The following is a 22,735-nucleotide window of genomic DNA, read 5'->3' as shown; positions in this document are numbered from 1 at the left end:
CTCCCCGCTCCCCGAGGGCACCGGCGGGCCGGCGAGGGCTGCCGAAGGCTCGGTAGCCCAGCCCAGGCACTTGGAGCGGGCGGCGCGGCGCTGAAGGGAACCGTCTGGGAGCGGGCGAAGCACCGGCTGCGAGCGGCGGGGATGGTCGTGGCCTGTGTTTATGTATTTTGTAGTAATCACATTTCTGACATTACCCGAGCGTGCTCCTCGCGGAGGGTGATTGGCTCAGGCAGCTTTTAAACCACCTATATGCTAACAAGCCCTGCTGCCAGGTTCCTGAGGGGTCCTGGCTGGGAAAAATTAAACCCAAACCTTAGACCCCTGTCAGGCGGAGAGGAAAACTGTATTTTTGAACTAGTCTACAGCGCGGACAGGAAATGACCCCTCCAGAAACTGCTGCTTTAAAAACGAGCGGTGGTGCCTGAAGCTATCCAGTCTCTCTCTCCCTCTCTCTCTCTCTGGAGCCTGTGCGCTCCCGCTCCCCCCCCGCCCCCCCGTCTCCTGCTATAGAGGGCTCCCACAGCAGTTCCCAGGCAGTGCGTGCAGCCTGGATGTGTGTGTGTGTGCGCGCTGCTACTTTGTACTGTGAAGAACACACAGCCCATGTGCTCTGTATGGATGTTGATGATACTCTGTGTAGCTTGAATCTCTGCAAGCAGGCAAGATGTCCAGCACACCACATGACCCTTTCTATTCTTCTCCTTTTGGCCCATTTTATAGGAGACACACACCATACATGGTGCAACCAGAGTACCGAATATATGAAATGAACAAGAGGCTGCAGTCGCGGACGGAGGTAAGTCCCTCAGCCTTGTTTTCCTGTGCATGGACCGTGGTAGGCTTCAGCCCGAATTCCAGCTGAAGCGTCCCACTAGACAGTACAGTGTATGCAGGCACGAACCCTAATTAATTTAGTAGTTTAATTGGGTAATCCCTCATTATGTTTCCACGCAGAGCAACTCTTTGAGGAGATACCAGCTTAGGCTGAAATCTCGAAATTACAGTACAGCACTTCAGGATTGATTATTATGCTGGTCTCAGGAAATTTCTTTGCCTTGCTGTGTTGTTTGCTCAGGATCTGTCCTGCTGGCATTTGCAGCTATAATATTGCAAGGTATCGCTTGAGCTTTTGCACAAAACTCATTTAGAAACGTTGCAGGTTTAGGGGGAGAGACAAGCCTTCCTCTCGTTTTGCTTTGTAAACTCGTTAAAATTAAAAATGAATGGTAACAGAAAACAGGAGCAGAGTTTTAAAAACTTACTCCTAGGCTGCACTTAAAGAACACATGTTCGGGACGACCGACGAGAGAAATCCGTGTTTACGTTTAGAATGCTGTTGCTTTTAGCGAGAGAGATGATCGGTTCACGACTTTATCATATAGCTGTCAAAAGTACCCAATAATGTAAACTACATTCACTGTTGGTTATGCTTTGTATAATCTGTTAGTGGTTTATGCGCTCTGGCTTCTATACCCAGATCAGCCACCACAAAGAATATGCTGAATGGGAAGGGGAAATACTTTTGTCACTTAAAGAACAAAAATAGTGGAGGCTGCATCTCATTATTTATGCGGTTAAATAAAGCACACTTTTTAGTCTGTGGAAGTGAAGAGAGTGTGGACTGAATCAGGCTGCATCTCTGCCCATGTGTCTGTGTTTGTGCAGCAAACATTCTTGGTGCTGCAATTTTTCATAGTAGTTTACTAGTGGTGCCCTGAAAACACTTTTTGAAACTATTAATCTCTTATAGTGAATGGCTTTATATAGAGGCAAATATCTGCCAAATTCGTGGCAGGAAGCATGGTAAAGGAGCTCAGATTGATCTGTTTGTTGTATTGTAATTCTTTAAGAGAACATGAGGTTATCATAAAATAAAACACACATGCCTGAATTGTCAGCTAAGCCATGGAGAATCTGTGACGTTTAATGTATATGATACAGCTAACGAGATGTGACCTGCTTTCTGATTGGGTAACTGCTACGGGGTAACTGCTTTTCCAACACTGTTACCACTGCTAGTCTTAAAACATTGCGGTGGAGTAATCAGTAAATACACTTCATGCCGGCTAAAAACTCCAAGCAGCTCGTTGCTCCCAAAATCATGGCAACTGTTTGTCAGTTTTGCCCCAAGTTGGTGGCTGTGGAGGGTCACTGCCATTTAGATAGAATGAGGGGGCTTGGAGGGTTTATTTGCTACTGTTCATTGTCAGTGTCTTGCAACTCTGTTCCTTACATTCCTGTACATATTAATGTAATAATTTCTAGACTTTTTCAAGTGAAAAGAACAAATATGTATCATTAAGTGATTCCTTCGGGGTTTTATATACAAGCCGTTCTGAAAAGCTGTCAGTGTTAATTTAGCTGTTCTACGTAATATTTTAGTGGTACTTTTGAAAATTGACCGGTTTCTGATTGTAGCTCCTTTACAAATGTTGCACTAGAAAAGTTTTTGAGGGACTTGTGAAACAACTTCCCCCTCCTGCGTTGCTGAGGTGTGCTGGGTTAGACTTTAGCGCATTCAATTGCAGTTTTTGCTGTGCACATTCACATGGACTGTTGTGGGCAAAAAGCGGTAACCTGCTCTTCCTTGCTACTACTGCCATAGGTTTCAGCAGCATTTTACTTTGACAGACAATGCTTAGTTAATGAAGGCCTTATGCTCCAGTATTTCTTTTATTTGCTCAGAGTGAAAATACTTTTGCCTTCTGATTGTTCAGTGTTTACATTCTGGTTCTCTTTTTTTTTTAATTTCTGAGTTCTGTGCTGTAAGCATTGTTGTCGGTTGAAATGTATTTTCTAGCTAGCTTCAGCTCAGCTCTTTCGTCCTCCAATTAAAACACCTTCCTTAATAAAAAAAAAAAAAAAAAAAGAAGTTAGTTTCCTGGGACACTTACAGTGACTAGGTGTGGACAGCCTGTAAAGAATCACGCTGGCTTCTGGGGCAGGTTGGGAGTGGAAGTTTCACATTAATTTTACGCACTTCCAAGCATGTTTGGGATTGGTAGCTGAAGGCTTCTAGAGCATGTGTAACTAGCTCTGAATTTTTTGAATCCAGACCGATGGAGCCCTGTATGGCATGGAAGGAATGTGCTTGTGCTGTGGGTGATACAGGCTTGCTGCATGAACATTTCTCTTCAGGCAGTCTTTGGAATAATGTAGGCACTGGTCTCTGAAGGAGGCTGCTTGTACTCTGTGAGCCCCAGGGGGTAGGTGAGCACAAGCAAAGCAGCTTAAGGGGAAAGGAATTACAAAGAAACTCTCCAAAAGACTGGGGGTAGCCAGCTGGCAGATTCCACTTGGACCCAACTTCTGGAGAGAGCCAGTGGCAAGTGAGGATGTATTAAAAAATGGGAACCTACAGCTCTTATCCCAAATATATCCTTGGAAAGCCTTTGGGATTTTCCTGTTTTCCTAAAAAATAAAAATGTGCTTAATAATCCTTTAGAGTCAGATTCGCTTCTGCCCCTTGCAGTGATCGAAGTTCCAAGGCAGAGCAAAATGTACGTAATTCAATTAAGTTGTACAGAGGATGGATGGAGAGCCTGTGAAAGGAGTATCTGTATGTCATGTCTATCTGTGTTCTCCCTTCCATCTGTAGAGCCCACCTTTGTAGTGCATTCCTATAGCTGCTCTCCAGAGCTTGCAAGTAGGAGAGAAACGATTCAAAAAAAGCAATGGCCTGCTAGAGACACCATTAGGGAATCCACTGGTAAATGCCATTTCTACTCCTGCTCTCCCAGCAGCAGGGTCTACGGTATGTTGGGGGAGGTAGAAGTGTCCTCAAAGTGGCTCTGCGCTTGGGGACCCTCCCTGAGAAATCCACTGCTTCCACTCTGGTTTGTGTCAGCATTGGGTGGAAGGGAGTAATAATCGGTGTGAAGGATGTGCTTAGTGTATTAAGCAGACAAAGTACAGAGTGATAAAAAAAGGTCATTTAGATGCAGGATGGCTATCTTTGTTGTCCTTGTTTTCTTTAGGAAGAAATGGTAGTCATGAAAGTAGAGAATTAGCAACTCTAGTCTGTGCTAGATGTGCAAACTTGTGCTCTCCAAACTTCTCACAACTTTATGGGCTCCTCAGGCAGAACCTACAACTGCCTTTTTAAATTCAGGGTCAGTCTTAGGCGAAGAATTCCAATCACACCCAGGCAGGGGGTGGTTTTATGATGTAAGTACTGGCAAAAGTCCACCACCTAGCTAATTCTTATGTGATCTAAAGTAAATTAGGGAGTCTGAGTTACTAACTAGTGTACAGGAACACCTTACCTTCCTTAAAAGTTGTTCAAAGAAATCTAATCTGGTAATACTTTTTTTCTAAGTGGAAATTAATACATGCTTTCTTAATAATACTTTGGGAGCATCTAGTGCCATTTTGTAATGCACCAACAATCCTGATTTAAAGAAGTGAAATGAATATTTAAATGTTTAATAATCTCTGGCAGATATAAAGATAAATCTTATTTACTTCTATCATAGTTGATTAACTTTCTGGTTAACCAAAATGCAGCTGTTTCCTTGCTCTGTGTGTGGTTTTAAGTATTTCATTACTGTTCACTCAAACTCAGTTTATCTTAATATTTTTATACCTATGTTGGTTTGACATTTCAAGAAAGCAATCCTGTTGCGGCATAATCAGCAGTTTCTAAAGTTCCAGGTAGCAATACACAACATAGAGAAAATATTTAAGCTAATTTACCTGTTTTTTTTAAAACTCGATGTTTAAAAAAAGCCTCTTTTCCTCTTTGATGTTATAAATCCTTTTCTGTTCTAATTTTTAATCATTTGAAATTGCTCACACTTAAAAGAAAACAAAAGGTGATTATATCTTGTATATAATTATTTTTCAGTAACATTACAGTGCACTGTGGATAGATCACTTAAAGTTGCTGACAGTCTAAAGTTTGGGGCGTTGCTTTATTGCCAATAATACAAGAGATGTATCAAGCCTTTCACTTGGTTTAGTCCCCTATATTGTTAGAACTTTTGTGTATCACAACATATTAAATTCACCTGTCTCTCTCTCTGTCACTAGAAGACATTATGCTTTACATCACCATTATATGCAAAACACAGCTTTCCTTCTGGCCAAGAGAGCAGTGTTTTAAGGGTGACTAGAGAACTTGATTAGTAGCATATTTGTTTTAAAGACAATCAGCTTAATCAAATCATATTAAACCCCTATTAAACTGTATAGTGAATTTAACAAAAGTAGAGATTTCATGATGAAAGAAAATGTAAAGAAAATTAAAAGGAAAATAAAGGAGGATGTTATGATTATCTAAAAGCTACTAAATGAACTGGAAGCTTTCACAGACATTCATATTCCACCAAATATTTAAAGCAAATCGAAGCAACCCAAAATTTCTGCAGTTTAATGGAAGTCTCTTATTTTACTTCCTCACATTGCTATCTGATGAAATAATATTTTCTTCTTCCTGATGCATTTTTAATAGATTAGTCATAAAAATCTATGTTGTGACATCACATTTGTTCACATAGCAACTTAGTATCGCAAATAGATCTCTCATATTGTGTACATAAGTCTGAGTTTGTCCAATGAGTTTGTTTTGTTGAGGGGAAAACACATAAACTTCTGTCTCAAAGTATTTTTGAGGAAATATTCTTTCACCCACAAATATACTAATACTTAGCAATTCTAGGAACATGAGTAAAGTATTTTAAAAGATTACTTACAAACCATGCTTTACTGAAACTAAAAGGTCAGTTTTAAAAGAAAACCCTTGAACTCCTTTAGGCAGACACTGACTTCAGAATGGATTCAAGGCTCTTTTTACTGATTGTCTTTTATTTCATATAGTTTTTTCATCCCTTTAAAAAATTTCAGTTGCAGCTGTTTTCAATTAAAATTGTTACAAACTAACAATTCTTATGAGGCTGGGGGAGAAAAAAAAGACTCTACTTCCTTTCCATGCTGATCCTTAGCTTACAATCAGGGATGTCTTGCTGCTTTTTTTCCTCCTAAAGTTATAATATAGAATGTAAACTGCAAGCATAAGGAACAGGGAGCTTTTGGGGGCAGGGGCTGGTAAGGGGGGAGAGAGAGTCAGTGTGAAAGTGTAAAAATGGATCTCGTCTGCAAATCACTCTCATGCTTACTAGATCATTTTCTATAAAGAAATCTTTCCAACCCTTCCTTTTTTCTTTTTCATTCTTTACTCTCTAAACCATAAATCCACTTTAAAAAACTTAAACTCAGTCTTCCCCTGATGTAAACAAGATTTACTATGCAGATCCAGTCTCAAAAATAGAAGCCTCTGGATGGTGAGAAGGAACAAAATAGAGATCATAACAAGGGCCCAGTCCTGTGCTCTTATTTAAGCTGGAGTTTTGCCTGCAGTAGGATTGCAAGATCAGATAAAAAAAAAAAAATCATTTGTTTTTGGTATATATACTTTCTTTGTTTACAGAAAAAAGGGTATGGGTAGATTGCTAAACTCATTGCAGTATTTTTAGCTGGACTCCTCACTTCAAATGGTATTTTTTTGTTTCTTTTTGCCAAAAGTTGCATATCTGCTGTAAACAGGCATTCCAACCATGCTGATACTTTGTTTGGTTGCTTCCTCCCCAAGAAGAGCTTTCTTTCCTGCACTGTACTGTGTAAACAGGGCAGCATATATCCTCAGTTTTGCTGGGTGCTCTTTTCCAAAAGTTGTTTCTGGGCTACTTAAAGCCTCAGAGGGGTGATCCTGGCAGGGACAAGGGTGCCCCAAAGTGGCTGATGATTAGTCTCCAAAAAGGCTGTGGTAGGGCAGGGCCTGTTGGTCTTGTTGGTCTCAATTGTCTTATCTATTAGGCAAAAATAGTAGTGAAAGAAACATCTCTGGACCCCTGGCTGAAATCTTCTCCCTAGGCTTGTGTCTTTCTTTTCCCCAGTACATTCGTTCTGTGTTTGGTTACTGTTAGAATTTCAGAGACAAAACACTTTATGGTCACAATACTGTTTCCTTTTCTATTACGTTATGGTGGACAGCCATGCCCTTCTAAACTAAAGCCTCTAAGTTACTGATCTAAGCCGAACACTACACTTGGTACTCCTGAGGTAACTGGGGATCAGCCAGAACCACCTGTGGACCATAAACCTCAGTATGGGAACAGTTGATGCTTCTGGAGACAACTCTGGCACTTTCGTGCCTTATGGGGCTAGTGAAAAATCATTGACATGGAAGAATGACACCTTTGCAGAACTAAACGTGAACTAGTACTTGGTGGCTTTCTAAGCCTATCACCTCTTCAGGACTCAAGAGTGTTGGTAGTGTAGAGTCTTTGTAAAGGCCATAAATTTTACAGGAGCAGGCTGTCCTCTCCATGAGACTTAGGTTGCCTTGGCACCATCTTGCTGTTTATACACCATTGTCAAGAAGCTCCTTGCCAGGGTGGTGTTTCTGTCTGCATCACACAGACTTGAAGCATGAGACTTGAGCGTAGCAGACTTCTTTATGAATAACTCTAACTACAGCCAAAATATAAGTATCAAACTAGAACTTCTCCTTAAGGCGTTTCTGTTGTCAATATTCACATCCAGGTACTTGGCCAGGGCAGAGTCACAAACTCACAACTGACCCAGTAAAGCCATAACTTCACGCAGGTTTCTAAATGTGCTTAAAATCTACTGCCTGGTTACCTGCAAACTAAATAGGTCTTTGCATCCTTCCAAGCAACTAATAAATTAGAACATTGCTTTAATTATCTATCACACGTGATCTGCAATACCTGCTGATATCCATCTCTTCTGATTCTAAGCCACAGAGTCAGCTTGCCAAGCCTAGTTAGCTGAGCAGAAATACTCAAGTCTGTCTGTACCATTTGCATGTGTGTTTAAAAAGGCAAGGGGGAAATCTAACCTCTGGGTATAGTTTTGCCATCAGATTACTCACATACAGCAGATTCAGTATCTGTCCAGATCCTGTCCATTTTACATAACTGCTAGCTGCAGACTAGAGCATCCTTCATGATCCAGAAGAATTGCACAGGCTAGTTGAATGACCTGATCTGTTGCATTCAGAGGACAAATGAAACATTATGTGTGTATGAAAGTGATCATATTTGGAAATCCCTGATTAAAGCAGACACGAGAATAAACCTAATCATAGATCATTCTTCAAAAACTAAATACCTGGAAAAAACCAGCTGTCCCTGTTTGAGTATTATTACCTGCAGTCTTACATCACGTGTGCAGCAGACTATTTTTACTTTTCTTTTGGACTTTCAAACATTTGTTTTTTCTAACTACATTTTTTATTAGGTTATTTTCTAAAGTAGTAAATTGAGAAAATTATGACTTCCAGTACATTGCACATTTAAAGTATTTCATGTACCTTATTGCGATTCTTGTTCCAGTTGTATAGTTTTGCTTCAGCCATTAGCAGAAGATTGTATCAGAGAAAGAACTGCCATCTGTCCTAGAGCAGGTTACAAAGAGACTTCTGAAATATTAATGACCACATTATACAAAAAGAAGTATCCTAAATCTTTAAATACAGTAGTCACATGGAGAGAGGAAAATGCTCCAAAACCAAGAAACTAAATACAATGAGACCTTTTTGTTTTATTCTTGTTTGAGCTGAAGCACCCTCAGCATACTTGATCCCTCAGGAAGGCAGTCAGCAGCACCAGCGTTCCTAACCATCTCCTCTTCTACAGACTAGAGATCCTCCAGGGTGTGGTTGGCAAGGCAGGCATGAAACCTGCTTTGCTGCTAGGTTTGCAAACAGGATAGTATTTTACAGTTGGAAAAAGGGAATATGAAATGCCTTGCACCTAGAAGGCTATGTTTTCTTCATGCAGTTTACAAAAGTCACATGCATGGGTTATGCAGCAGCGGAGGAAGGCCTACAACTGTCCGTTTTACTCTGTCCCCCATATTCAGATAGTAACTTGACTTTTCAGATCAATGTCGCCATCTTCCATAATTCTTATATCCACTTTAGGTACTAAAATGTTTCTGTGTTACTCCATTTCACACCACAATAATGTTATTGTGATTAGAAAGGAAAAGAACTGCTGTAAAATAGTTCCTTTAGAGCAAATGAAAATTCTTCTGAGGTTGCTCAGCATCTTGCAGAAGGGACCCTCCTTCCTTTTGGTACTTGGCCAGCATTTCTCCACCTTGCTTCTTTGCCATACCAAGATGTTAAAGATGTTGACAGGATATAGATTCTATATGTGCGTTTGCAACCATACCACTTGCTGTAGCGGATGAAGGCAGTACAATAGCTCTACCGCTTCTACCTAGACTTAATCACTGGAGGATCAGTTAACCCTTAGGGTAATTAGGTACTAATGTCATTGATGTGATTTGAAGTATCATTTTAAGCAATTAGAAGTTCAGATATAATGTGATGCAATTATGCATTATATAGTGCATCTATCCATTTTACAGAGCAAAAATTACCATATGTGTTGTGGGAAGCTTGGCATTTTGCACTGACTGGAGTTCTGCTTGTATTTACGAACAGCATGCCTGTAAACTATGGTAATAACTCTTTGAAGGCCACACCTATGCACATTGCTGATTATGTTAAAAAGCATAGGCCCATTTTAATGAATATGTTGGCATGAATAATGGGACATGAAAAGCCAACACACTGGGTAAAGGTTCATTACCTGAGTGCAACAAATACTACATGCAAAATTGCCATGACTATTCACTTGAGTTTAAAAGTGAATTTGCTTTGGCTATGCTCGTGCTCTTTATGTGTTTCTGTGAATGTTTGCTCAATGCAGTTTTTTTCTTACAAATTATTGCAGAATGCAGATTTCAATTTGTTAAGCATTCTGGGAAGAAGTTGGTTATTTTATATGGGCTAAGCTGAGAGGCAGTGTTTCCTGTTTTGAGTTTCCAAAACCTCCCAGATAGAACCATGATACTTAGAAATTAAATACACCAGAGAAGAACCTCTGATTGCTTTGCAGTGAGGACTGACTGGTGTATGAACGTAAAACAAATTAATGGCAATGACTGGTGGCAATGGGAAAATTACAGGTCAGTAAACATGATGTGTGTGCATATTTTTTTCATGGGACAGGATGCTGCTTACCATGCAGTTACTTTAGAAAAATGTAATAAGAAAAAATTGGTGAAAAAATTCAAAGCTTCCTGGCATTTTAAGCTCTAGATCCATCTGTGCTCATCCAGTCAAGGATGAGAAACAGTAACACACGATATATGACCAATCACAGCGTATAGTCTTAGCACAATATTACATGCTTACAGCACGCTGCTTGTTATGAAAGACGAGCAAAAATGTGTCTTAAATTTGAATAATTAATACATTCAAATAAATTATTATTAATTCCTAGCAACTCTGGGTAGAATGAAGTGGAATTCATAAAATTTATTATTTGATGTGAATGATTAGCTCAGCTCTTTTCAGTACCTCTTAACACTCTGTCAGGGTTAATAATGCAAAGTAAAAAGATCGGTCAAGATGCCAGCGCACCAAGTACATCTCTTCTCTGACGGTGCTGTAAGATTATTTAACACCCACATCAAGAGCATCCTGAAGCAACCGAGTTACACCTTGACTGATTGTTTCATCCAAAGGGCTGCACTTCTAAATACGCAGCGTAGCACAGACTTCCTCGTACAGAGCAGTGTTAGCACTGGTATGTAACCTGAAGCCACAACCTGCGTGTCTAGACTGACAAGAATCCTACCAGTTGAGCCACTGTGACACCTTGTGGCTTATGAAGCAACACAAGCATCTTTTAGAAAACTAACAGGTAAAAACCAGAGGCTAATGGGTATTGATAAATGCCCTCCCATACAACTATCAACAGAAATCTCTTTGCTGGGTTACTTTACTATGTTTTCAAGATACAGTTAAATTAAGTGGTAGTGGGCTCTTTTCGGGGTCCTTGTATTATGTATTTTACTGTGAAGTGTTGTAAGATGGGGTATCATTTCACTAAGTCTGACCTGCTGCTGTTACCTCCAGTGCTCTGGTGTTTGCTCATCATTCAGATTACATAAAGAAACACTGTTTTGGCTGCAGTACAGAGTAAATATTTTATTTGTTTGCAACCATTAATTTGGTTAGCCAAAAGAATGCTTGAAGGGAGTAAAGTACTTTTTGGTGCTGCGTACGTTCAAACGATAGCAGAATTAAAAGTAACTAAGATATAGTAAGCATTTGGCAATGAGCACGCAGCTCTGTAAAGCCCTGAATTTGGGGTTAAATAGATCAGTGTTTCAGCTGTGGATAATTCATGAACTACAATGAAGCTGTATTTTGCTGAGAAATTCTCGATAAACTTAAAATAGGGCCAATAATGCATGGAGCCGAGAAGGAACTCTGCATCTGTAAAGGCTCAGGACCTCACAGTACCTGACATCAGTCTCTTGATTGTCACTTGTTATGTCTTCAAACAAGCATGTCCATGTTTCCTTCCATGGTGATCCTGAGCATTTGAGAGGATTTTCCTGTAAACTCATGCATTATGTCCTGTAACACTTTCCTTGGCTCTGATGCTTTCAAAAACTTGGCAACAACTGGGCTGAAATAGTTGCCTTCTGTTGCCAAATACTGACTTACTGCTGAATACACTCCCTTAAGATGTAAGGGGTCGGCATCCCTCTATTGCCCCTTATCTTCAGGTACGTCCACAGTGCTGTCACTTAAACATAATACGTAGACATACATGCCCAAACTTGCATTTAACTTGCTGGTGTGGGAAGCAGTAGCAGCACAGGGCTCAGGGCATGCAATCTACCTTGTTTAATGCATAGGTATTTTGATCCTTTGCTAAGCTTTATGCTCTTAAAGTTAAGTGGCTACTGATGCTTATACGCAGCCCTGTCTTCATGATGTGTAACGTTATATTTATTATATGATTCTTGGGGCTGGGACCACCTTCTCTGTTCTTGAACAATGCTAGCACAGTGGAGTTCTGGTCTGTATCTGCAGCCTGTTTTTAATACTGTGCTGAACTAACTAACTAAAGGCTAAAAGGAGGTAGTAGTAATTAAAATACTTTCAAAACCAAATCTAAATATACCACATTCATTTTGATTTCACAAATCAAAATGTTTTAATTGATATTACATGTATTTAGGCACCACAAAGAATTATCTGACTAGAAAATACCATAATACTCTATGTTCTTGGAAGATGACTGTTTAATGTTGTTAACACATTTTGTTACTTCTCAAATAATTCAGCACACCGGTGCAAACTTACTGGCTTTGCCAAGCAAGTACAAATATATTTTAGGGCAGCATTCTGCCGGTTGATTTGTACATCTGATATTGTTATTAAATCCATTACTTTTTTTAGTGTAATTCTTCAGTAGTTTCATGTCACTCAAAGCAGCCCATTCCAAGTGCATTTTCTTGTAACAGTGGAAAGACCATCTTATCTTAAATTCCACGGGAGAAGCATATTCTTCTTGATGGGAACTGGTGCTGTGGAATATGTACTTTATTTCATGAGGATTTGGGGAGGGAATATTGTAAAGTCTTGTATTAAATAAGTTCTTGTAATAAATAAGTATAGAGATGAACCGGAGAGGTTGTTCTAGGGAAGAAAGGCAACACTTATTTTTTCTTTTATTGTTTGCACTCTACTGATTTAATTAGCCAGTGAGAACAGACCCACTTTGAATATTAAAAAGACAAAATCAACTCCCCCCTCCCCCGTCCCCACATCTGTTGCCTTTTGGAGACTACTTACAGTACCAAAACCACCCAGAGTCTAATGGATTTTGCTTTTTAACAGACGTTACCTCTATTTGCTTGCAAATAAATGAGGTAGTTATAAATATTTTATTCTGGGTCTGAGGGAAAGGTGCTGTTTAAATTGTCATTTTGAAAGACACTGGGCTACCTTAAGCAAAACTAAAACATTTTTGCTGTTACATAAATGAAGGTAGTCACAGTCTTGATACATTTCTGAATGGTGATCTAATAGCAATATCTTAATGATTACCATATTATAGAAACTTAAATCTTTCCTGCAACTGCTTGAAGTTGGAACGAGCGGAGTCCTGTGCGTGGTTAGACGTTGGTCAGGAGCAGGAGAGGATAGATGGGTAAAACTACTGAAATGATCTCTGATCTCTGCTCTATTTCATTACACTACTGCCTTCTGCAGTATCAATTAGATGGACTGAATTTCAATAAGAAAGCAAAGCAGTTCGCTGCACCTCTGCTGGGTTAGGCCCACCCCTGCACAGGAGCTAGAGCCTTCTTTCTAGTCGCAGTCTGGAATATGAATATTAATGCCTCATCCGGATTGCAGTATTGTAGGACCAAGGGACCCTTGTCCTGCTCAGTGCCCATCCTATTTTGGGACCTTTCATCATCTGTGGACACCATAATTCCCTTAGCTTTGTTTAATGCCACATCTAAAGACAGCATCAAAAAAGAGGGTGATTTTTTCAATAGTTTTTTCTCAACATTTTTATAGGCGTACACTAGCTGCTTTATTAAAATATTTTTCCTGTTGAGAGGAAAGAACTCTCCCAATTTTGCCGAAGGTGGCTTTTTAGAAACACAATTACCTATATAGTTTTCAAGATTATTATTAGGAAGTTGTGGTGCTTAGTTACTGGCTGGGGTTAAACCACGACAGAAGTATATGAAACTATTAGGACCATGGGAACTTGGATAAACCCACCTAGTGTGCAAATTTTGTTACCAGAATAGCTGCACTAAGCTTGAGAACCCTGAGTGTGATTATAAGAGTCAACTGAGAAACATAAATTGAGAGCTCAGCCCAGCAGTCTTTCCCTTCCTTAGAGATTGATGGCACACAGATGCATGATTGCAAATAACATAGTTTGTGGGCCAAGGATGCTGTTGTGATTTAAAAATAAAATAAAAAAAAAATAAATCTTTTCCTCTATCACAAGATTCCTATGTTTGTTTCCACCTGATCTTGTAACTGCAGCTCCTCATCCCATGCAAAGCTTTCCTGTTCATGTCAATGAAATGAGCATTTGGGCCTGTGTATGAAGGCTCTAGAAGAAGGTGCAGAAGCTGGTACAGCAAAAATTTGGTTTGTGGAACCTACCTATTCTGATGGGTTTAGCCATTTTAGGTGACTTAGTTCTTAGAGATGAATTTGAGGCACCTTAAAAGGACTAGAAGGGTGTATTCAGCTTTTAAGTGTTGTCCATAGTTGGCTATGTGATAAAACTGCATGTTCGGGGGCTTAGATTATGTTTGCACTTACCATTTCACAAATGCCAAAGGTATAATAGAAAGCATGGTTAAGAACAAGCAGCACTCACTATTAAGGAATATTGTGTAGCAAAACAATAATAGGAAGGGGGTGAAGTTTTTCTCAATCAGAAATTTAGCTGGAGAGAAATGTATGGCCCATAAATTAGCAGAATAGTAGGTAGATCTGGCAGGCTGTATGAAAGTACATCATTTAGCTGAGCTTACGCACTCACTCCTTGAAAGTGGACTCTGAAGTCTACATTGTTAGCTGTATTAATAAATAACAAATTTTGCAAGATTTGTTATTAGGTTTATTCTTCGTTTGGTTTTAATACCAATCAAAACCAAATCCTGGACAGTCATAGTTAATGTTTTTCAACATTTTTCTCCGGCAGCTGCTAGCCTCTACTGCTTTACCAGGAAGGGGAAAAGAGATGATTAAATGAAATTCATAGCCTTCTAGTGTCTGCTCAGCCTGCGACTGGCAGCATGTGGGGTTTGTGGCTGCTGACCTGGCAGACTTACAGCATTTTTTATGACGTCAAGTGCACACATCATGGGTCTGTGCAAGCTAAATATGGGCTTCAAAACCCCCCTCCCTATTGCTTTCATTTAGGAGACTAAGGACTTCTCCCAGTAAAAATCAGAGCGAAAGAATTGAGCCGCTCATTACAGTTGCAAACTCGTGTGCTTGGCAGCATGGCCTCAGTTACTGGGCCCAGCAGTGTTTTTCTGTAGATGCGCTTTCTGTATAGTGCTTTATTTGTTTGGTATAGTAAACGATAACTTGCTGCTTTAATAAGTGACAAATGGATGCAGCTAGCAAATCTGAGTTCTGCTGAAAAAAATTAGCAAATTCTTCATTAGCTTCGACAGCACCAGTGCTGTATATCTACCTTAAAGTATGGATTCCTTCAGTTTGTTACTTGTATGAACGTTTGGAGTTCTTTTGCTAAGAAAATGAGATTGAAATAATTATCTCTACAAGGTTTTATACATGTTGATAAAATGTTACTGTCTGTTTCACAGTCAGTTGCATTTAAAACCTGTGGGTGCATTTCAGGCCATAAAATAAGTTTACAAAATAACAGCAGTCATAGTTGTCTCCCTTGCATCTACTTAATGATTTATTTATTTCTAGGAATTGCATTTGAAATTCCCAGACATCTAAACCTTTTTCAGCATCAAACTGACCACTGATCCTAAAAAATCATCTACATCAGCAGCAACTCAATCATTGACAAGGGCCAGAGGAAATGAAACATCTGGGATCTATTAAGATTTTTATTTATGCTTTTAAATATTGAAATGTGTATCGCTGCTTGCCTTTTATGCTTAGAGCATGAATCCATTAAAGCAAGCTCTCACAACACAAACAGTTGTATGGTAAAGTGATTTGGGCTAGAAAGCTGGGACCCCACCATGTAACTGTAGAGGAATTGCAAGGAAGGCAACAACTGTGGTGAACGTTAATGTACTTATTTATTGCGGTGATAGAAAGACTTTACCAGGTTCTTCCCAAAGATAACAGATTCTTCAGTTCTCTTGTGGCTTCTCACAGAAAATGCTTCACAGTTGCATTTATCTGCTTTCTATACACCGTGCCTTTGAGGTACAACCTTGTTGGAGTCTTCGGTGAAAGTGATGGCCTGAAATTTTCTCACTACCACACTTTCAAATAATCCCCTACCTGCACCCTCGCAGGACACTGTTTTTTTATTATTAGCTTGCCTTTGTAATCATGTAGTATTTTTGGAGGGGTTAGGAGGCTGTTAGGCTAATTGCCCAGGCCTCATCAGAAGTCAGCTGAGTTTCCACAAATTCTGCTAATTCTCTTCAGCTCCCCTGTGCTCCTCTGGAGCCTGTGGAGACAGTGGGGTGCAGGACGAGGGGATTAAAGCCTCCGTGGTGCTCTGTCACCGCAGTACCGGGCAGACTGTAAATACATCGTTAAGGACAGACATTTGGGCAACAGGCAATGCTGCTGCTGGGCCTTTTCGGAGGTCGGTTAAGGAAAGGTCTGAGCTGGAGCGCTGTCAGGTTTTCCGCAAGGCAGCCCCGCACCTGGAAGGGAACGGCCATGTCTGAACGAGGCAACGGTTGTTGTGTTGGGGCCTAAATTCTCCAGACTGCGGGCTCGTGCTATCGCTTTGTAAATACACTTCTGTGCCTTGCTCCTCTTTCAGGCAATACATTCAATTTCTAAACGAAAGAATCGTGTAGGCCGGTCTCATTAATCAAGTACTTGCAGATGGCCCTTAGGGAAGGAGAAGACCCTGGAGGGGTTCCCTCTGTGGGGGCCTGCAGCAGAGCGCAGGCAGTATGGCAGCGCTGCCGGCGCGCACACACCTGGGTCGGCAGCACACACAGCACCTGGGGTTCTCCGCATCAAAAGCAAAAGCTGAAGGAATGGCTCGCGTTAACGATCAGTAAGTAACTGTATCCTATTCTCACTGGGACCAGTCACTAGAGGGGGTGAGATCTCATATATTAACCTAGAGTATTACAGTCATTTGGGAGGAAGATTGTAAATCCTACTTTATAGTGGCTGGTGGAAAGAGGAGCTCATCACCAGGTAGCAGTCCTTCAGCTGAGACCGAGTCCCTTCCATCCCACAGAAATCCTCTTGTAAAATATATTTGGGATTTTGTCTATGGCTTGCTGATTTTACTGGAGACTCTGAACACAGTAGCTGGAACGAAATACCTGGAAACCATGTCATTTGGGGGGAAGAGGAAGGGAAAAGGATGTACACTTGCAGTTAATTGGTGCATTCAAGGTATGCTTCCCATAGTGAGTTTTACCAGAATTTTCCATTCTTTACTTTTGGATTCAGGGAAATAGGAGAATAATACAGTAAATGGTGAAAGTTAGCTTTAGGAAGGGAGAGGTGTTCAGAAGTGACTTGCCAGCAAATGTACCAGTTTGACTGACCATGAACAGAACGAATGTTTAAATACCATTTTTATAGACAGTACTAACCCAAAGGGAACAGTAAAAGCAGAAGGGTTTGCTGATGCAGCATACAATGTCTTTAAAAGGACATTTTGAAATTTGTTGTGACCTGACATGAAAATTCAAGATTGGATAGTATCCTGTAGTGAAGACGATTTACTTAGTTCTGTTACCTTGATGAGCTGCATTTAAAACTTGCCTATGATGTATCTAAAAAATTATACTGAAGTAATAACTCAGTGAAAAGTTAATATATTATTTATCCACAAATCTTCACTAGATTACAAAGATTTTAATATCCTTCAGGATTTTACTTTGGGTGTTGTCACAGTGTACACATGAAAACATTAGACACGTCAGCATAAAACTTAAAGAAAAGTAAAATTAGTTGAAGTTTCACCCAGAACCTCCATTGCTGATACAGGGAACTGCAATGAATACAGATGATTCCACAGCTGATAATCATTCAAAATACCAATGCTGTGGATTTTTCCTTTTAAGAAGTGACATTGTAAGAGAGATTTTTATTTTTTTTTAAATAGGTTTAAATTGGCGTTTCTCATTCATTTAGAGAGATGCACAATGTCGTAATAGCTGACAACCTAAACTTGTGGTATGAATGGAAAAGCACGTTTACAAACTCTTGGAGCTAGATCATAGCGTGGCAATTCTGTGAAAGACTGTTCGCTCAATGATTAGTCGCAGCACTCTTACTAAATGTATTTCAATTCATTTTTTGTCACTGAGAAATCAAGAAATGGGTAGCTTATTAAAGGCGACCACATCCTTTTATGCAAATTTAATGCACTTGGCAGGTTTATCATGATAAATGGTCAGGATAAGATAGTTCATGATGTATCTCTAATCTCTTCTGTGAAGATGTTCATGTCTTGCAGGAAGTAGCCCCTTGAGAGCTCAAATCTTTAGAAGTATGTGGCAGATGGTGATGTCTGCAGAGTCTCATAGATTGCTTTGAAGTTCCTCCAAATGATGCCTTCAGTTAGTGTGTCTGAGTGGTGCCCTCTTCTCTCTTCCATCATGTTGTGTCCCCAAGTTGGTTCTCATTCTGGGAACATGCACCACATCCTTACAGAGTACATCTCAACTCGCTCCCCAGTCTTGTCATATCTTTGCCTGTAAAGTTGTTCTTCCATTAGGCATCTTGCATATTTTAAGTACAGTGGTTCACAACAGGAAAACAATAAAACAGAACAAATGTCTTAGAAAAGCCTATATATCATTCATGCTTTGTGTTCAGTTTTTGAGTAAATCTTTGGAGCCAACATCAGCACCAGTGTCTTGTTAACTAATTAATCAATTATAATCAATTACCAATATTAATTAGGCCAACTTCTCTTTAGATTAGTAACAAGAAGTGGTTAAATTTTAATACTTCTGCAGGGAGTCTGAAGGAACTCCCAAAATCAAAGAACACTACAACGCTTTTGAAAATTAAAACTTAATTTACTGGAATACAACTAATGAAATAGATACAATATAAAAGCATAAAATAATACAGGTTAGAGATCTGAACAACTGTATTTTCAGAGCTGAATATTTTCACTTGTCATGAGTTGGCCTTAGTTGATCTGAGTTTGGATGGGCTTTTTTTCTGAAATCAAGTACCAAATTTCATGTAAATTTTTACACCTGTCATATTCCCTTTGTAAGTTCCCATTTTAGAATCACTCTTCTTAAGTATTTCTGTTACCATCTACACTGTACATAATCTTGTATGTAAAAATTGGTAATATTTAGTTAGGTATACAAAAATTTATAGTGTCTAGGACTTTTTTGGCATTAGTTCTCTCTCAAATGCAATTCCCACAGCTTGATCCCTTTTAAATATCTGTATTTGTATTGGTTTTTCAGTCATGGCCTACCAGTTCCCACTAAAGCCATAAAAAAATCATGTATTAATATTTCAAGTAGTAGTTTCATAATTATTGTGCTATTCCTCAGTCTACTGTATGCCATGTAACAAAGTATAGCTTCTACTAAGACTAAGACCTAAATATTTCTGTTAGCATCACACTTTTACTGTTTAAACCATCCTTGAAGGCTTTTTTTCTTCTTATATGTGTAGGAGCCACGGCTAACCATGCTGCGATACCCAGTTGCTTTTAAAAGGGAGAGGGCCAATGAGCTGTGTATTCTTGAGATGCATTCAAGGAAAATTCAGGGAACTCATTAACTTCCGTGATTAGTCCAGTTTAAAAATTCTTGACTTTGAGGTTGTACTTGCAACTGTCAATCTATGACATTAACCTCTCCCTGTTGGCATTTTTTTATGAAGTACCAGTAATTAAATGTTGAAGGTACATTAGTACATCTTAATCAAAATATGTTTTAGGTCCTTGTTGTTATGATTTGCAAAGCGTTACAGTTTCATATCATAATGCAGTTGGTTTAAAAAAAAAAAAAAAAGCCCTGAAAAACAGTACCACAGACCTGACTCGGCTGTCTGTGATCTAGAAGGGGGTACTAAAGAATTGTAAAATCTTGTTAAAATTCTGCTTGTGAGTTAAGGAAAAGACTGTAGTGACTTTTCTATCTCTGTGATGTTCCCTTTGTTTCTCGTTATTGCTATAGCATGTCATGCCAAGGTGATTTATAGAATCACTTGGAATGATTCTAGATTTATAAGAATTCATTTGCAGAGCAAAGAGGTTTTTTTGCTTTTGGAATGGAAAAGAAAGTCTGAAATTATAGTTACAATACTTAATTTAAATATATATTCTCTTACCCAATTGGTACTTTACAGTCTAGATCTACAAGGCCTATCAAAAGACTTCTTTCCCTTCCACAAATAATTCTTGCAGTTCTAATCCAGACCCAATGAACACTTTAATAATGATGTATCTTGTACTATATTTTAATAAATTATGTGACTGAATGCAAAGTTAGATTAACCCTCACTCAGAGTGCCTGGCTGAAATGTCACCTTTGCATTTCTTCCCCCACATTGAACTGACAAACCATTTGTACATGCAAATGAAATAATAAATATTTACTTGCTTACCGCCCTTCCTGTGAGTGCAGATTTTTCTGGAGGAATGGGGGACAGACCTGGCAGTTGATTCAGTCCATTCTGAAACCTTTGGCTCATGTGCCAGGGAGACTGAATCAGTACCTGTAACTTGCTGTGCTCTAACACAGATCATACTAAAGTTTAATGGACAAGACCATTGGAGGCAATCTGGCCATGACCAGAAGATTCATTTGTTCAAGTCTCACCTGTTTTCTGATTCAGCTATTAAAAATATGTCTGGGCCATCTGTGTTCCTCTTGGTTGCTGTCCTTTTTGTATGAGCCATGCTGCTTGTCTTCCATTTGTTGAGCAGCACCCTTTCTTTCTTGGCCTCCTTTCAGACCCAGAACTAGACCTCCTCAATGCCGTGCTCTGACCTAACTCTTCTTGTCCTCTGGCCCTGGAAAGATTGTTAATAATATGGTGCTATGTTTTTGCTAGCGAAGTTCAGTAATGAATATTGTACTTCTCTGGATCATTTCTTAGGCTTTCTGGAGCAGCACCCAAAAGACCAATATATTCACAATTCTGAATTTTCCAACTTTGATGTTAATTTTGTTGTAGTTTTTTTTTTTTTTAGTAATAGCAAAATAAGAAACTTCTTTCAGTATTATTCTGAAAATCATCATAATCCCCATATAACCATGTTGCAAGTGAATATGCAGTACAGTGGTATCAGTCAAGAATGTACTGAATAGTACATCCATTGCACACACTGTGAATCATAACCCAAATCTTTTATCTAGGGCATCTTTAGACTGTGCTTATGAGTGGATTGCTATCTGGTGATCTAGTGATCTTCAGAGGAGAAAAGCTGCTTAACTGGAGAGAAAAAAAAAATACAAAAAAGGGGGGAAAAAAAAAAAAAGATAATGCCATCAACACTAAATGCTTCACCAATAGCTAATATCTGTGTCCACACAACTGATGCTACTTTTTAATCAGTAATATGCACTGATAAAAAGGAGGTTGTGTATTCCAGTGTGGAAAACCCAAAATATTTACTCAACCGTCTGTTTGCTTTTATAGTAGCAACAAATCTAGACTTTTATTTGCAAACTGTGAACAAAGATGAAACACTAAAATAGCTGTGAAGTTTCCTTTTTTTTCTTCTTTTTCTTTTTTCTTTTTGGAAATCCTTTCCACAACTGTTGGGTTAGTAAATGAACACATTTTTAAATTTTAGGCATCATACATGCTAGCTGTATAAACTAGCCAGAGTCATTTCACTTACAGGAATGCCAGCAAAGCTCTGAGAACTGAAGCAGACCCTAAAGCTAGCTTTAATTGTCCTGGCCATGTGGGCACAAACATGGAGATCATGTGCCATCTCTTCTGCGTTGCTTGGCCAGCCTGCCTGGAAAGAGAGATCAGGAAAGGACAGACTGGCATAAACCCTCATGCTCGGTTCCTGGGAACATCATGAAAAAAACAGATTCAAACTCAATAATACTGTGGGCCAGCTAGCAGAGTAAGGAAAATATTGGCAAAGTAACAGCTTTGGTTTTAGAACAGCCCGGAGGCTCTTGTTTTTGTTAGACACTAAGAGTAAAGACAGTTGATAGATGCTATTTAGATTAGTCAGCTTTGATGCTCTCTTTCTAATGCTAAAGATTGCTTTAAGTAAATACTTTTTTTTTTTCTTTTTTTTTCCCTTCATAGAAGAACCTTCCTCCGGACTTAACAGATGGGTTAAGAATGGTCATCTGGTGATGATCAGTAGAGTAACTCTTGGTTTTTGAGGAACGTGATTTAGCGATGAGTGTGTACAATTGGCCTGTGTGACCGTCATGTTTATACAAAGGCCAAAACTGATACATGGCTTGAAATAGGTTACTTGACTATTTTCTATGAGCTCTAATACAGAGAGGAGAAGGTGAAGAACAGACTCTATAAATATACCTGATATCTTATAGCTGTAAATAGCTGTAAAAGTAGTTGATATTGCAGGATCCTCCTCTGCCCCCCCCAGTATGTAAGAAAATAATGTATGTATGAAAGAAAGCAAAACGTTGTAAACTTCTAGGACAGTCTGCAGCCAAAAAGTGGTAATTCTACTTACTAAAATAGAATAGGCAGTGTGTTCTCAACAGAAGAATATTGCCAAAAGGAGCAACTGAATACATAGTCTATAAAAAGTATGGGTTTAGGTCCTGTGAATTTCTTGTAGTTGAATCCAGTATCACTTAGGAGAGTGTAGAGCACTTGAAAATGCGCAAAACCAAAACCCTGGAAAATTCTGTTGTCACTTTTCCATCCACACTCCCCATCTGATTTTGTCTAAGATTCATATTTGAAATTTTAGTTAAAAATAATACTGTCAGCAATATAAAAAATAAAAAAGCAAGAAACCAGAATTGCTTGCCAGTAGTACTATAAATAGAAGAAACAATTTTTTTAAAAAAAGGCCTGATATACCTAGCACTGTTTATTATGTAGTGTTCAAATTTGCATAGTGTTTTCTACCAGGTAGTGAAAATATATTAAGCCCCACCTGCCCCCCCCCCCCATTTTTTTTTTTTTTTTTTTTTTTTTTTTTTTCATTCTTGTTTTTGTGTTTTTTGT

At 39.1% G+C, this 22,735-nt stretch overlaps 1 protein-coding gene across 3 annotated transcripts in view; it reads left to right on the top strand.

Annotated features, from left to right (window-relative positions):
* The first annotated feature begins 512 nt into the window (after nucleotides 1–512).
* LDB2 (LIM domain binding 2) overlaps nucleotides 513–22,735 on the top strand; it is a 221,149-nt gene continuing 198,926 nt past the window's right edge. For all 3 annotated transcript variants that reach the window (XM_010576830.1, XM_010576829.1, XM_010576831.1), the window contains exon 1: nucleotides 513–796. In XM_010576830.1, coding sequence (XP_010575132.1) covers nucleotides 665–796 — 132 coding nt within the window. In that variant the 5' untranslated portion in view covers nucleotides 513–664. The remainder of the gene's footprint in view (nucleotides 797–22,735) is intronic.

Source organism: Haliaeetus leucocephalus, unplaced genomic scaffold (assembly GCF_000737465.1).
Source record: "Haliaeetus leucocephalus isolate CR32 unplaced genomic scaffold, Haliaeetus_leucocephalus-4.0 Scaffold545, whole genome shotgun sequence".
NCBI lineage: Eukaryota > Metazoa > Chordata > Aves > Accipitriformes > Accipitridae > Haliaeetus > Haliaeetus leucocephalus.
The sequence above is the reverse complement of the archived record's forward strand: the minus strand, read 5'-3'. Positions and strand labels throughout refer to the sequence as shown.